Genomic DNA, 17,274 nt, shown 5'->3' on the forward strand with positions numbered 1-17,274 from the left:
ATAGCTCCTTCTTTCTTTATGAATTTCTGTGGTTCAGTGACAACAGTTTCCATTTACAAGTGCTTCTAGCCCACCAAAGGCAGATTGGGCCAGACAAGAAAAGGGTGTGATGAAAGGTGGAGTCCTTGAAGGGAGGACTCCTTGTCCCATTATCATCCTTTAGAGTCAGAACCTTTAGGGCCAGAGAAACTGGCAACTGACCAGGGATGTGGGATGGTGATGGAATTTAATATTGCATAAGCACGTGGGTTTTAGTTGGCTGTGTGCTCCACCCAATTCAACAACGTCATGTAACTGCAACAACAACTATTTTGATATTTAGAGCTGTGTTAACAGAAGCTCAGGACATAGAAAGGGGTGGCAGTCTTTCTCCTCTCTGCATTCAATAGGCCACCCATCATTCCTGAGCATCACATGAGGGCTCAAGAGAAGCTGGGATGCATCCTTTAGAGAACTGCAGCATGCTGGTGAGTGGGGTTGTAACCATGTCATAGAAGGGGCAGAGAGTATTTGTCCTGATACCTTGAATTGGAGTTAGACTTCATCTGAGTTTCCACATTAGAAACAGAACCCAAAGAGGAGGAGATACAGGGAGCTGGAGTTTAGCTCCTAAGGAAGGAAGAATTTTTCCAAAAGGGTTATTCACAATAAAACAGCTGCCTTAAGAGACTTAAGTTCTTTGTTACTGGAAGTGCTCAAATGTGATCACTTTGTGGGAGGATGTAGTTAGAAGGACTGGAACAACTGGGAAGGTCATTTTGTAGTCATCCTGGTTCTAAAAGGAAGAGGTGTTCAGGTGTGTGGTTTGTACTCACCTTTGCTCTTGCAGACACTAATGGACATTCACTCACTCAACATGTTACTACCAGGTATTGTGTGTGAGCCAGTACAGTGACAGCAGTTTGTCTAGGCCTCACAGAAGGTGGTTATGGGGTGACACTATTGACTCAGCGACAAAAAGTTCAGTCGTGGTCTCATTAGTCTTCTTCATTAACAGGACTCATTGTCAACACCTTCCCACTGGATGGCAGGGAGCCAGGATGTCAGCATCCACCTGTGTTAGGTGTTAGGTGCCACAGTTTTGTCACTTTTCTGTTCTTGGGAGATGGAGAACAGAAGGAAGGTGAGGAGAGAGCAGAGTAGGAGACATAAACTCCTCGGATGACCATTCATGTCTCCCCTCTGCCCCCATGCTGACACTTCCTTGTGCAATTGCTTTACGTGGGTATTGAGTAGGCTTTTTACAAGGAGGCCTACAAACAGGCGATTGACTGATAGATCCACTCTAGGCCATGCACGGCTACACTGCCCCAAAAAAGACTGCCTCCAAGGTGCAGGTAAAAGCGTTTCCAGTCCGGGATTGAGAAAGCAAGTTAGGCCAGATTGGAACAACTGCTGGCTTTAGAAAAGGAGGGCATGCACAGGGTGCCCTACATCCCCCCGTGTCTCAGAGACCCTGCTCCGCGTGGCCTCAGCCTACGCAAGGGAAATCCACGGCAGCGCTCGGAGCACCTGATCTTCTGTCTGTTGAGGGGCGCAGGGGCGCAGGGGCGCAGGGGCGCAGGGGCGCAGGGGCGCAGGGGCGCAGGGGCGCAGGGGCGCAGGGGCGCAGGCTGGAGGCGAGCGAGCGCGGACGCGTGCGCGGGGCCGAGGCCGAGGCCTGCGCGCAGCCCGGGTGGCTGCACTGCGCGCGCGCCGACCCGCGTGGGGCCCGGCTCGGCGCGCGCGGCGCGGAGGCGGCCGGCGGGGAGGGGCCGGGTGAGGTCGGGGAGCGGCGCGGTGGGAGGCTCCGCGGTGGGAGGCTCCGCGGTGGGAGGCTCCGCGGCCGGCCACGGGACACCAGCGCCGGGCGGGGAGCGCGCCCCTCTGCTTTTCCCCGCGGCCGCAGCCGGCACTCCGAGAGAACCCGGAGGAGGCAGGTGGGGCGGAGGCGCGCGGGGTCTCCCGGGCCGCGAGCTCCGGGCCGGGGCGGGAGGCGGCGCGGGGGTCCCGAGGGACGGTTGGCGTTTCCGGGAGGCCGCGCGGAGGTGGCCCTAGAAGCCCGGCGGCCGCCTCCCGTGGGCGCCGGTGTCACCAGCCCCCGGGAGGCTTCCCTGGGGCGGCGCGGCCCACCGACCGGGGATGTGGGTTTCGCGTTTCCGTGGCTGTGGGATGCGTTAAATTTAGGAAGACATGGGTGCCGCGAGGTGTGCGGGACGGGCAGGGCCCGCGCGCCGCAGCCCCTGCGGTGACCGCGCGGACGTCCTGGGAGTCCCTGCAGCGCACAGCGCGTCGCAGTGCCCCGTGCGTCGCAGCTGTACACACATCGGCCCCTTCGGGGGTCTCACTTGTGTCCTCTGGTTCATTAAATTGTTGAGAAACCGTTTGCCAGGGGGCATTCAAAGCCTAACCAAATGGCTTCCCTTCTAGTCCTTGACCAGCCCCGGGATTCCTTAGTTCTCAGTCATCCGCGTGGGGAAGGGAAGTTGCCAGAACACTTGAGCTGAGACCTGCCTTACATGGAGACGCATTTTAGCCCTCGTCCTTAGGATTAGATTCAGGGATGGAGAATGTTAGCGTTCTTTTGAATTAGATGTGAGGTTGTGCGCTTCACCCGGAGACTCTGTAGGCCACTGATCTCGACTCTCTTTGGAGACAGTGTTGCATATGTATCAGAGAATTGATATCCTGGTGGGATCATAATTGCTCTTCGTTCCAACAGGGACTGTTTTATATTTGTAGGAATAGTATAAAGCAGTACATTTGAAATATTTCAGTGAGAAACACCTTTCTCTGAAGAAGCATCCGTCAAATACTTCATTTGTACTTCACTTTCACTTTGACGTTTGTCGTTTATGAACCTGCAGTTTAAAGTAAGTTGTCTAAATAGCAGAAGAGCAGGTGGTGTTGGATGTGTAGCAAGTATGAAGGGAAAGAAGAGACTTAAATGGTAGAAGTCCAGCTTTCGACATTTTAATGATGCAAAACCACCCTGGTTCCATCTTATTTTGCTATCATAAATAACTGGTGTATTTTTTTGGTTATACTCTCAGTTGACATGGACTGCCTGGGCTGAAAGATTGAATCTTAAAATGTAAGAGATGTGGGTAGTTCTGTTTTGTAGATTTGGCATGTGGTATACTGTTTGTAGGATTTATTTCCAATATTTCGAGTTTGCCAGATACAGCCCCACTGGCAAGGCCTTTTTAAAAAAGTGATAATTTTATGGTGTCTTACTGCTTTTAACAACTCCACGTTTACAGTATATACTTGAGATCTTGAGTTTATGGAATCAGCTTCACTCCTTGTCCCTGTTAAAACCTACAAGCATCTGGCTCCTTTTAGTCTTACTGTTCTCTTCTGAATGATTTATAATTACACTGCTGTGAGCTTCCTTAGTGCATTAGCCTTTTTTTTTTTTGTTTCTTGTTTCTTATTTGGGAGTGAGCTGCGCTATTTCTGTGCTGTGCAGTAGAACTTTATGTGAGGGAGGAAGTGCTCTGCTCCGTTCAATATTCTAGCACTAGTCACACACAACCTGACCTTTTGAGCACTTGAATAAAGCTAGAGCAGTGGAAGGACTGAATTTTTAATTTAATTTAAATAGTCACATGTGTAGCCCAGATTGGCCTTGAACTCACAGTCCTGCTGCCTCAGCCTCTTGGGTGCTTGGTTTACAGGCTTGTTCATCACATTAAGCTTACGTCACAGCTTTTAATTCTTAGTGCCCCAGGAATCCTTTGCTTTCTTGCATCTGTGCTTTTATTGTACCTTGTTCTCCTTGGTTATAGTACTCACTACTGTTGCATAGTAATTGCAGCTTTACAGCAATTAGGCAATTTTTGTAGTAGTTACGCACTAGGCTGTAATCTATGTGAGGGCAAGGGTATATCTATTTTCTTTACCTTTGATATGCCCATCTTAGTAGTTAGTAACAAACACTCAATAAATATTTGTTGAACTCTTTGAGAACAGGTGTCTTGCCTTTGATATTTTCTCTGGGGCCTAAGGCTAAGTGTCCATAAGTGTTTAGTGATTGAACAGGTGTTTTGTAGGCAGCACATGAAAGGACCACTGGACGTATGCTTTAAGAACTTACTTGGTTAGATTTGTTTTTGAATCTCATGGAAATAAAGGCTCCCATAATTCCAGTGACCTGTGGTGATAGAACAGATGTTTTGTAGGTAGCAAATAAAAGGACCATTGGAGCTGTGCTTTTTCCGTGCTTATTTGGTTAGTCTTGTTTTGGAATCTCATGAAAATACTCATGACAAGTTGCTACAGGAAATTGGGTGATAAAGTATGGTGATTCCAACTACTGTTCGTTTGATGATGCTTGGATGCTTGACGGTGCTGCTCTGGAGCCATATGCCAGATAAAACTGAGGGAAGGGCAGGGACTGTAGCTCAGTGGGAGAGCACTTACCTAGCATGTGTGAGGACATGGGTTCTATCCCCAGCACCACAAAAGCAAAATAAAGGAAAACAAATCTGAGGGAATCACTTGGCCTTAGGCAATTTCTTAGGTCTGACAACCCCAAACAACTTTGAAGAATTTGATAGGCATTTATTACTACTTCTGTGTGAAGGCAGAACCAGCATCCTTGAAAAATCCTGAACTATTAGAGCCACATTACAAGATGCATTTGATCTGAGTTAATGGGTTAGTGGAGTAAGATGGAATTCCCACGTAATTGCAAGTCTGGGGTATTGTATTCCAGTTATTGTAACTATTTGGGGGTATCTGTGTACAGTTAATTGGGGCTGACTTTTCATTTTAGACTTATGTTATATAAAAGTTTTTCACCAGTTAACGTAGGAGGATTTGGAATGAAATTATATACTTGAACTGGAGGCATGGCTCAAGGAATAGATCACCTGCCTTGGGAGTGTGAGGCCCTGAGTTCAAACTCCAGTGCCACACAAAAAGAGTATATACTCAATCCAGATTAGTATATCTTTACATTTGATTAGGATTCCAGGTGCCATAGATTTCAGATCCAGATATTGCTTTTAGGGAGGATTTTGAGGCTTTATGAAAATTTACAGAGGTATGTAGTTTTCTGTGGTGGGACAAAAGGTAAATTTTTTTTTTTCATAAAGATAAAGAAATAGGACTAGGGAAAACTGCCATGAAGGCATAAAATACAAAGAATGTCCACCGTGTTGCTTTTGCAGTATTGTGGCTTCTCTGGGCTTTGAAGTATCATGTAAAATAATGGACTTGAGTCCATCTCATTGTGTGAATTATTTTTCCACTTTGGATGTGGGATTTGAATGATCGTTAAGCATGCGTTTGACTCTAGCTCCTATGGTAGCTGACAGTTGTGTGAGATAAAGTTCTTGACTTGGAGCTCAACAAGTTATACAACAATGAAAGGTGCTCTGGGGAGCATGCAAAAATTGTTGTTGAATGGGCAGTCCCATACTTTGAGAGGAAAAGACATTTGGTGGCTCCTCTTAACTGACAAAGATAAGCACTTCATCACTTTGCTGAAGAATTCAGCATATAAAAGATATGTGCAAGTGACAAATAACAAAGTGTGAGTGTAGTCAGATGGACCTTCCTCAACACGGCTTTAAGTGTGGTACTCCCTTTTGAAACATTAGCATTTCCTCAGTGCTCATGGAATTGAGTGATTTGCTCTTTGGTCACGTATTTAAGAATTGCTCAGGATAGCCTAAAAAAAGGATTCAGCCTAATCTCTTACTGAGTTCTTAGGTATACCCCAGGTTCCAGCCTGCTGTTCCTTTTGTGTGGTCCCCTTTGTAGTTTCTCCCCTAGTTTCTTCCTCCACATCTTTTAGCAGTCATCTCCATTGGTACTTTCTTCAGTGCCTCGTTTCTGATTCGTAGAAGCTTCCATAGCAAATGTTCTGGTCCTCAGCCATAGAACAGCCCTTTCTGACTCATAATCTGTGTTTATCAGTGATCTTTTGTTTTTTCCTAGTAGATAGATTATAAGCTATCTAGCACCCACGGGTCATCTGTTACTCATTTTTGTGATCTCTGAAAGATCCAGAATAGTGCCTTGTATGTAGTGGTTCCATAGTAGATACTTATTAAATTTAAGTGTTTCGTGCCTCTAAAGGAAGCCCCTGTGTACAATATCACCCACCTTTGCTGCCAAGCAAGCAGGGGCCAGCAAGTAGAAATCCTGAGTCAGGGAGAAGCTGTGATGTGAAGGAGAGCTGTTCTTGTGGTTTTGTGGGGAAACATTGCTGTCTAATACCAGTTCCTTGACTTTGTTATTTTCCTGTTTATATGACAAGGTTAATGTAAAAATGATAGAGTATTGGCTGGCAAGTAATTTTAGCATCTAAGAAAAATTGAATGCCTTTAAAATAATAACAATTGGGCTAGGTTATTTAATGTATAACATCCAGTCATAAGGGTGAATGCAGATTCCTTAAAAAAAAAAAAAAAGCATCTTACTCTTCCCAGTTCCTGCTGGTATTGACAAAACATGAACCAAATGGGGAGGAAACCTCTCAGAGAGTCTTGGCCAGGGGTGGGAAGGTAAAGATGATTAAGTTAGTATAGGGTTGGTTAACCAGGTGTATAGTGAGGCACACATTGAGTGATGTCTAGCATGGCTTTATGTCCTATTACATTAAGCTATCAGTTAACTATTTTTTTTTTACTTATTCTTTCTACTGAAAATAATCTAAAAATGTTTGGTTTTATAATATGATTTTCTGCTTATATCTAAAAATAGACATGAGGATTCGTAATATTTCAGACTTTAGAAGATCTGATACAAAAGAAACGAGTTTTTCATTTCATAGGTTGATTTTATTTGGCATTTTTTTCTGCTTTGTACATTTCTGGGATGTTGGCTATGGTATAGCACAAATCTACTTTAGAGCGAATTTATTATAAGCACTCACATTCTGTGGGAAAAAGAGGTAATACAAGTGATATGGGTTAAAGGGCATAGCCTTCTATTTTTTGTAGGATGGAATAAACAGAGCCTGTTTCATTGTTAAGTGGAGTAGTCTCCATAAGCTATTTCAGTAAAGCTTTCTGGAATATCAGAAAATAATGGAAACATTCTGCACTAGATTGTTTTTATGTGATGAGCACATGGCACAGGTTATTGGATGGCAAATGGTACGTAGTCTGTGTCAGCGTTATGAGGAGTGAAAATTCATCTACGGGGAAATGTGCCCTTGTTGGTTTCCGTAAGAGGAGGCCACTCATTTAGATTAGCTCAGCATTTCAAACACGTTTCCTCCTATTATTGGGAAATAAATGTTTTCCTCTATTATAGTTTATTGCTCATAAGCTTTGTCTAGAGAGGGTACATGTGCTATGACTGTATAGAAGCAGTGTGTGTATTTTAAGTAACAGTTTGCTCAGGGTTTTTTTTTTTCCTTGTCACAAAATGAATTATTGAAGGTTGGAATTGAAAGTGTCAGTAGGTTAGACGTGAAAAGAAATTTAGGATTTTTGTTCTTGAAAGCAATAATTCTAAGTTGCACACAAATTAAGTAGAAATATTTTTCCCTCCTTTCTCATTATAGGTGGTTTTCTAGAAGATGACCATAGAGGACCTTCCAGATTTACCTTTAGAAGGAAATCATTTGGTTGGAAGATACCCATTTTTATTTCAAGGTTCTGAGACACCGGTTATCTTTTCCATTTCTGCAGCTCCAATGCCTTCAGACTGTGGTATGTTGAGTAGTTGCGTTTGTGGTTTATGGTCTGGTGACTTGACTCTGTCTTGTACCCTTTTTGTATTCATAACTTTTTCTGAAACCATTTGCTATGGCTTTTTTTTTTTTTTTTTACAAAATTGCTTAAAACTTTTCCTTTTTCAAAAATACAATTGCTTATTACAATTTCTGCTTCTTAAGCGAAAATGCTTTATTTCTGCTGTCAACATTTTTATTATGTAAAAACATTAATTTCATATACTACGATGGGCTTAGAGGATTTTAATTTTAGAATGTAATGGTGCTTAGACATCTAGCATTCTTCTGTTGATATATTTATTTTGGTTAAATATATCGACTTCCTAAAAAAAAATGTACTTAGGCAGAGGCAGTAAGAGACCGTCCCTGGAATATGGAGTGAGATTGGTTCATATTTAAATTAGTCGATTTAGAATCAAGGATCTTAATATCAGACCACAAACTCTAAAGTTGGTACAGGAAAGGGTAGGAAATACTCTGGAACTAATAGGTATAGGTAAGAACTTTCTCAATGGAACCCTAGCAGCACAGCAGCTAAGAGATAGCATAGATAAATGGGACTTCATAAAACTAAAAAGCTTCTGCTCAACAAAAGAAATGGTCTCTAAACTGAAGAGAACACCCATAGAGTGGGAGAAAATATTTGCCAGTTACACATCAGACAAAGGACTGATAACCAGAATATATAGGGAACTTAAAAAACTAGTCTCCCAAAATTCATGAACCAATAAAGAAATGGGCAAGTGAACTAAACAGAAATTTCTCAAAAGAAGAAATTCAAATGGCCAAAATACACATGAAAGAATGCTCACCATCTCTAGCAATAAAGGAAATGCAAATTAAAACCACACTAAGATTCCACCTCACCCCTGTTAGAATAGCCATCATTAGCAACCCCACCAACAACAGGTGTTGGCGAGGATGTGGGGAAAAAGGACCCCTCTTACACTGTTGGTGGGAATGTAAACTAGTACAACCAGTCTGGAAAAAAATTTGAAGGCTACTTAAAAATCTAAATATAGATCTGCCATCTGATTGTAGGTTTGGGATGGAACAACAGTCATGTTTTATTTTCACTTATGTCAGAAAGGCTAATGCAGTCATTCATTGAGATTAGTTGAGATTAGTTGTTGAATAAATACATTGAATGAAAGGTGATAATGGAGATTGACCCTTTTGTATAACTGAAATTAAACACTGACTGTATTCTTAGAATGACAGGCTTTTAGCATCTGTGTGGCTAGTAATTTCTTTCCTTATTTACCTTCCAGTGTAGAAATTCTGTTTCCAGGATCTCTGACAGATAACCTTGCAGCCTTTTGTATTTCTTCAATAGTGGGAAACTCATGAAATAGTTAATTTCATTATTAAGAAGCTTTAATTGTAATAAAATTATTTTTGTGTATTGACTCAAAATATGTTTCCCTGAAACTGGCCAGCAGGTGCTAGTTTGATATGTGGAACAAATACCAATTAATACAATTAATGTGATAGCCCTCAGTGTTTGAGGGTAATTTGAACATTTTCGAGTCTGTGCTTCCTTTGGCTACACATTTCTAGCTCTTTCACCAGTCCCTAGTGGTCAGGATTTCTAGACTCCTCACCATAGTTTTTCTCTTAGTCAGTGTCCCTTTAAAGAGTGGTACTCTGAATTGCACTTATTGAGCAAGCATTTACTGAGGGCTTCTTATGTGTTAGGTGCTAATCTGTGTGCTGGAGATGTCACAGTGACCAAACAGACCTTCTAGAAGGGAACACAGACAATAGACGAATGAACAAAACAAAAATAGGTCCTAAAGAATTTTATTTATTTATTTATTTTTGTGGTACTGGGGTTGGGGACTGGCGGGGTGGGAAGAGAGGAGGTTGGAGAGTTAGGTAGGGGGTGTCATGTAGGTCTTGTTCAGGAATTTGTGTGTAAGACTGACTCGTGATACCAAAACCAAAAAACAGGACAAACCAGTCTGCACAAACCAGAGTTTAGGCCTGCAGCCTAGAAAGCTGTGGAGTCTCACAGGTGGGTGAACCGTGAGACTATGTGTGCCATTACACAGAGACTTTGCAATCTTTTGCTTCAAGATGCCTTCAGAGTGAGTTCACACAGAGCACGTTACGTATATTAAAACACCACAATTCTTCATTAGTATTTTTTGCTTCAACAGTGAGTTTACCTTGTAGCTACCATTTCTAATGTTCTCCGTTCCTTCGTGTAGACCCAGATTTCCATGATACCATTTTCCTTGTGCTGGGAGAGCTTCCTTAGCGTTTGTTATAATGCAGGTCTGCAAGTGATGAATCCTCTTAACTATTTCATGTCTGAAACGTCCTCATTTCACTTTCTTGTTTGAAAAGGCTGTTGGGTATAGAATTGTGGGTTGAGAGTTGTTTCCCTTTAGTATTTAAAGATGTTGCTTTGCCATCTTCTCTTCTGCATAGTTCTGATGGGAAATCTGCTCTTGTTGCTATCGCCTTTTTCCACATGTAATTTTTTTTTTCCTGGTGGCTTTTAAGAATTTTTTTCCTTACTACTGGTTCTGAGCACTTTTACCATGACATATCTTGGTATAATTTTCTTTGTTCTTGTGCTTGGACTCTTAGGCTGCTTGGATCTGTGAGTTTTGGTTTTCATCAAGTTTGGGAAATCATTATTTTAAATCTTATTTCTGCTCCTCTCATTTTTAAAGCAATCCCAGTTACTTAGACTGGTTGATGTTGTCCCACAGCTCACAGATGATCTTTTTCATATTTTAAAATGTCATTTTCTCTCTGTATTCATTTTGAACAGTTTCTGTTGCACCATCTTTACGTTCATTAATTTTTTATCTTCTACAGTGTCCAGTTAGATGCTGATCTCATCCAGTGCAGCTTTCATTTCAAATGAAGTTTTATCTCTAAAGTCTTTTTTTTTTAAAATGCCATTCATGTCTCCTTTGAACATTTGAAATGAAGTTACAATGACTGTTTCAGTGTCCTTAATGTTTTATATCCATGTCAACTCTAGGTCTGTTTTGATTTATTATCCTGATTATGTGTCATGTGTTCCTCTTTCCTTTAATTGGATGCCAGACATTGTGCATTTTACCTTGCTGATTGCTGGATTTTTGTATTCTTGTAAATATTTTGGAGCTTTGTTCTAGGGCTGATTATTTCCCACTACTGAGTACTCAATGTCCTGTGCCTGTAATCCTTCTGAGTGGTTAGTTCTTTTGCCTCACAGGTATGTGCTGAATACTCAGGGAGGCATTCCTGCAGACCTTTGGGGTTCTCTATCAGTGCATCTCTGTCCTCTCTGGTATTCTACCCTGGGACCTCTCTTGATTTCTTTCCTTGGACTCTGAGCTCAGTCTCCATAACTCAAGGTATGTGTAGGGCTTTTTCTTATTCCCCCTCTCTGTGTCATGACATGAAAACTCCCAGGGCAGTGGTCTGGAGCATTGTAGGGCTTGTCACTGTTCTTTACTGCCTCATGTCCAGTGTCTTGAAAACCATTGCTTATTTCTTCTGGTGTTCAGTTGTTTTTGATGGAGGGGCAGACTTGGTCCCTATTACTCCATCTTACCTTGCAGCAGAATCTTCCTCATTTCTTCCCCCATCCCCCCACCCCCCTTTTTTTTTTTTTAATGGAACTGGGATTTGAACTTAGGGCTTTGTACTTGCAAAGCAGGTGCTCTACTGCTTGAGCCACGCTTCCAGTCCATTTTACTCTGGTTATTTTGGAGATAGGTTCTTGTGAATTATTTGGCTTGGCTGGCCTTGAACTGGGACCCTCTTGATCTCAGCCTCCCAAGTAGTGAAGGATCATGGGTGTGAGTCACTGGTGCCTGGCCCCACTTTTCTTTTGATTAAAAGGCCTCAAACTATGATCCTCCTGCCTCCTCCTCTGTGCACTGACCATACCCAATTTAAAACTTCTTTTTTGGGAGTTTAAAATTGAGTATAGCTAGATATGTTAGCATGTAGCATATAGCATGGAGGCCAAGATAAAGGGTCAATCTACCTTTAAATGTGACTTAGCCACAAAACAGTTGTATGATCTTGGGAAAATTGCTTATTTCCTTTGTTCTTTTGTTTCTTCTTCAATAAAATGAAAATAATATTACAGCCTTCATATAGTTGTTATCATGATTAAATAAGTTAATACACATCAAGGTCCGCAACAGTCTCTGGCACCTATTCAATACTTAAAAATATGACTTATTTAAATGTGATATATGCTATTTTGCTATTTGCATGTATTTGATTACTAAAGCATTGTTATATGTTTTATAACTTACTGGGCAAGTTACTACCTCCCCCTCGCCATAATTATTCTTTACTCGAGTTCTTGCTGCTTTCTTTTACGTTTACTTTCTAGATCTTTGCTACTCACATGTGGTAGCAGTATTGGCATCAAGAAATGCAGCCTTTGACTCCATGGGAAAATTACTGGGTCAGAATCTACATTGTAACAATTCCCTGTGTGCTTCCTGTCTACATTAATTTTTGCAACTCTGGTGTAGAGGAACAAGAGGATAATTTTGTCTATTTCCTCTCACCAATAAATCAGAATAAAGTTTTGATTAGAATTGAAATTACTTAAAAGCTTGTGCTCTGGAGAATTGGCAGGTTCAATCGTTTCTCTTCCAGCCCAGGAGTACGATGCTTCTTTCCTTTGACAGCTCTCACCCCCTTTAATTTTTCTTTAAATAAAACTCACATATTCATTGACATGTTTGTTGTTGTTATTTTCCATGGGATCTTTTTTCCATTGTATTTATTTTTTGATTTAGGAAAAAAAGTAAAATGTAGAAAATACAGTGTTAGCATATACATATATACTATACATGTCTACTGCCAGAATGAACAAATGCTAGCATTTTGGCCTACTTAGCTCTTGTTTTTTTAGTTAAAAGAACTAAAACCCTAAAATTGAAATTTTTACTGTTTTCCTTTTCAGCGTCATTTCCCTTGCTCCCTAGAAGCAACTACTGTCTTACATTTAGTGAGTTAAATATAACCATTAGTTAAACTTTGTCACTTATGTGAGGATATGTAAACAGTGTATATTGTGTTGTATATTTACAATTTAATGCAAATGATAGGTATCATTTTCAAACTTAATTTATTCACTAATATGTTTTTTGAGACCTGTCCTTAGCAATACATGACTAAGATACTTAATTCATTTATTTAATTGTAAATAAGCATAGAGGTCATCTTCTGGATATACCACATCCTATCTATTCCTCTGGAGAGACATTTCAGTTTACCAGTTTTTTCCTGGGTAGAACTGATGCTAGAATAAGCATGTTTGTAGATGACTCCTTGCAGACACATGAGTCCATTTAGGCATATATTTAGAAATATCTCTAATAGAAATGTCCAAGTGTCTAGAAAAGCAACTAACTAGTAGGCGGGTGAATGAATTAGGCCAAAAGAAAATCCACTAACAGCTATTGATAAAAAGAAACATATTTGAATCTGTGTTTAAAAAACTGTGCAAAGTGCTTCTCAAAGTGAAATACTGATGTTTTCCTGTTTGTTCTCAGTTGAACAATGTGACCAGCTCTTTAATGTTACTCTCAGTCACCACATGCTGTTCTTCCTCTGCACAGCTAAAGGTTGCAAACCAGAATCTCAGGTTCTTCCGATGGTTCTTGTTCATGTGGTTTTGTTGCTTGAGTCCCATGGAGGTTGTTTGCCAAGTTAATGGGCATTTAAAAGCATTTAAGACTCAAGAGGATGCAACACACAAGAGGGATTGTGAACACTACTATCAGAGGGTAATACTCAGGGTATGAAGAATACCTTGAAGCCAAATGTGCTCACTTGCCCAATTCGAACCAATTAACAAGATCAAATGGGTTATAATCAGGTTCAGGTTTTACCTTTCCAAATCAACAGGCATTTTTTTCTGGATAATGTGTAATGGGATTTCAGTTTTCCTGAGAAATTTGCATAGGCATAATGTGATGTATTAGTAATACCACATACTCCTCTATTTTTAGCTGGTAAGTAGTATAAGGCTATGTGGTTTTACAATTCTGGTTAAAGACTTTATAGGTTCTTGCTAGTAATTATGGAGATTTTGAATAGGTAAGGCCCCTTTTAGTGAGGTTCATACTGAACCTCAGTGAGGTGTTTTTCTTTTTCAGTAAATTAAATCTTAGTTTTTAATGTATGAGATATATTATCTACTTTTGGAAGTAGGTCATAGAAAGCTTCTTAGACCAAGTAGAAATTCACCTTTAAATATTGCATTGGTGCTTTACTATTCTGAACCATGTCACGACTACTTGGGCAAGGCAAGCATGAGAATGTTGCATTTCACGAGGCAGTGTTGTACAAACGCTTCTACCTAAGTCAGATCTTAATATTGGGTGAGCAGTCAGGTATTTAATGAAACAAAATAAATAATTATTTTATTACGGAAATAAAATCAAAGGCTAATAGTTTGAGCAAATTATAAACTAGGTTTTTAAGGGCAGCCCATGAAAAAGATTTCTAGGTTTGAGCTCAGAGCATCTTTAAATGGTGAAATGATTTTCCTGGTTTGCAATTTGAAGGTCTTTGGTGATGTCATCAGATGTTCTGGTGAACTCTCTGAGTAGCCACACAGCAACAGGCATGAAATTCCCATGATGAGCTGTTTTGGTGACTTCTCTGAAGTTTCCATCAAGCTGTACAGCTTCAGCTTGGAGGGTGGGGAAGAGAGCAGTTAAAGGAAATAAGAATGTTAGTTGGGAGTGTCCTAACAAGATATTGGAGGAAACTAGAGACATCCTGATCTGATCAAGGTTACAGAGAGGTAACAAAACCTCAAAGATAATGGACAGGGCAAGAATCTGAGAATGGTACAGTATAGTTTTCCATGGAAACAGCTTTTCTTTCTACTGTTCACCCTCACTTCTGCCAAAGAATCACAGTAAAACTGATTTGCTTATAAAATAATTTTGGTTCATTAAACTGGGCCTGATTATTTCCATGTTTGGCAAGAATAGTGACTCTGCACATTTTCGAATATGACATTCCAGTCAAAGCTTTGATAATATCTAAGAGGTTTTATTGGCTCCAGAGAGTCAACTCAGTCCCTTAAAGGTTTCTGATTTTAAGGAATTTCAGATTAGACATTTAAAACTCATTCCAGGCCAAGAAGCCAAAGCCAAGGATTTATACAACTGTGTCCTGTTGCAAGGAAAACAGATTCTTACTGAGCTTATTTTATAAATATTTATATTGCCATGAAAATAAAGAATACTTAGAGTTTATGAATTCTGGAATAGTCAGGTAGGGAGAAAAAAAGTTTCCATTTTGTTTATAAAAGCATACTTTACCTGATTGCTATTTGTTATGGATCCTTTAAATCTGGAAAACTAAACATTGAAGAGCAGATATATTTCAGTGTCATAAAAATTATAATTGTCCTCACCAGTGCACTAAGTACCCTGAGATTCTCGATCAGGATTGTAGCCTCATGAATCCATTAGCTTTCCATTAGAATTCTGGAAATTGTTACCCAGTCCAATGGTATGATCTTAAAGTTATCAGAAAACTATTTGCCAAAGCCTTTTCCGTAAATTGTGCAATCATAGCTGATTGCAAAAGCTTTCTGGAAGACACCAGGGTAAAATAACTTTGTGAATGATGGAAGACTTAAGGCCGTGGTAAAAGATTGAATGGGAATTCATTATAATGCAGTAGACAAGGAAATTTGGTTGTTTCTGCAACAACCTTGTAAAGTAACTGGAATTACGACTGATGACATTGTACTAGGAGCTGTTACATTTTTAAGAATTTCATAGTTTCTAGAATACTTGTTGATAAAGTGTTTATGCAAAATAACATTAAAAGTGCTAAAAATGACTTTCATTTGTCAGTGCTTCCCATGTAATTTAACATCTCATATAAGCCTAATTAGTCTCACCTTTGCTTTATAATTCTTCCCATGCAAATAAGCCCAATTAGTTTAACCTCTCCTTTATAAGGAAAGAGAACAAAATCTTTTGATATTTTTGAGCCTCTTTGAAAGATTCTCAGAGTTAGTCTGAGGACAAAGAGACTTCATCCAGAATTAGTGTTTTGAGAAGTTTGTGAAAAATTTGAAAACACTTGATTAAACTGGATCACAGTATTTATCCATTTAATCATTTAAAGTGACAAAGATTTCACAAGCAAATAGGGAAAAACATATAGTTGTAAAAAAAGAAGACAAAAGAAAACAAACCAAAAACCAAAACTAACCAACAAACAAAAAAACCCCTTGATTCTTTTAATTGAAGAGTTTAAGTAATCAAAGACCTGACAAAGACAACATGAGGCACAGGAAATTACTGACAACATAGAATATTTCCTAGGAAAACCACTCAAAAGTTCAACCAAAACTTTTCACACTCTGTCACACCAAGCACAGACCCATACTCCCAAGAAACATTTGTCATTTTAACAGAGAGGAACTTGAATTCTAGTTTTGCATCATTTTGAAATTAATGATAATAAATTCATTTAATTTTTTAGCCAGCTTGACCACACAAGATTCTTTTTCTCCCTTCCCAACTTTCTATAGCCATTTGTTTTTGCTCTGTATATGTCATACCTTTTTTTAACTGCCATACTAGCATAGTGTAGTTTGGCAAATAGAGAGCATGTTTCTTCATAGTATACTTTTGCAGTGTAGCATAGAACATATTTACTAAAAATATCTTTTATTTCTCTGTCCAAAAAGTAGATAAACTATTTATATTCAGCATTTAATTATTCACTATTTTATCTTCTGTGGACTTGTGTCCACTTAATTTACTTTTTTTTTTTGGACAATTGCACTTGGTTTACTCATGAAAATTTCATGAGACACTAAATAGCTAACCATTATCTTAAGTTACTTTTCTTGCTGAGAAATCTTGTAACAGAGATAGCATGAAATTATTTTTAATAAGTGTCTGTTACCTGAGCTTATTTGAGTAGTAAACCTGGGAAGAATGAAAGTTGTATGTCTGCATTATATTTAATGCTGACAACTCTGAAGGCATATCCACCCCCCTTTTTTTAAAAAAAGTAAACCAACAGTATTTTTATTTACCAGATATTACCCAAGTAATATACCCCTGAAAAGCATTTGCATTGGTTCTTATTTTTCTGAGTTTCAGAAATACTTAATGTATACAAATACTTGTTTTTTTCTACTTATGTCTGTTTAACATATATAAATATACACAAATAGAAATACTTGGGTTTCATTAAAATTTTTTAGCCATGTGTTAGGTATAATAATACAAAACTTCCTAGTTTATAAAAGAAGCTGAATCCATGTGCCTCTGGCAGATGGAACAAGTCAAGGTTATCAACTCAGAGTGTTAACGGTGCCAGTGCAGTCTGATCAGAAGACTTCCAAATTCTTTGTGACCCACTGGGAAGAATCCATGATGGGACACATTGATATAAAGAGAGTTTATTAAAAGTTATGGAAGGGCAGTACAAAGGGGAGCATGGTGGGTGCAGGTGGAGTCTGCCAGCAGAGAGAGAGAGAGAAGAGAGAAGAGAGAAAAGAGAAAGAGAGGAGTCCCGAATTTTCCCTACTTCTGGCCTGCCTCAAGAGGGCCAAAGACTTTCTTTGAAATATTTTT

The 17,274-nt window shown here is 39.7% G+C and overlaps 1 protein-coding gene across 3 annotated transcripts in view; it reads left to right on the forward strand.

Moving 5' to 3' along the window:
- Window positions 1-312: 312 nt before the first annotated feature.
- Window positions 313-17,274, forward strand: part of Clip4 (CAP-Gly domain containing linker protein family member 4) — a 57,573-nt gene continuing 40,611 nt past the window's right edge. Inside the window, exons 1-2 of one of the 3 annotated variants that reach the window (XM_074049420.1) lie at window positions 313-467; window positions 7,505-7,652. In XM_074049420.1, the coding sequence (XP_073905521.1) occupies window positions 7,520-7,652 (133 nt within the window). In that variant the 5' untranslated portion in view covers window positions 313-467; window positions 7,505-7,519. Of the gene's footprint in view, window positions 468-1,787; window positions 1,920-7,504; window positions 7,653-17,274 lie in introns of those variants that run through there. The other 2 variants (XM_020154530.2, XM_074049421.1) reach the window with 2 other exon arrangements.

Source organism: Castor canadensis, chromosome 12 (genome assembly GCF_047511655.1).
Source record: "Castor canadensis chromosome 12, mCasCan1.hap1v2, whole genome shotgun sequence".
Taxonomy (NCBI): Eukaryota; Metazoa; Chordata; class Mammalia; order Rodentia; family Castoridae; genus Castor; species Castor canadensis.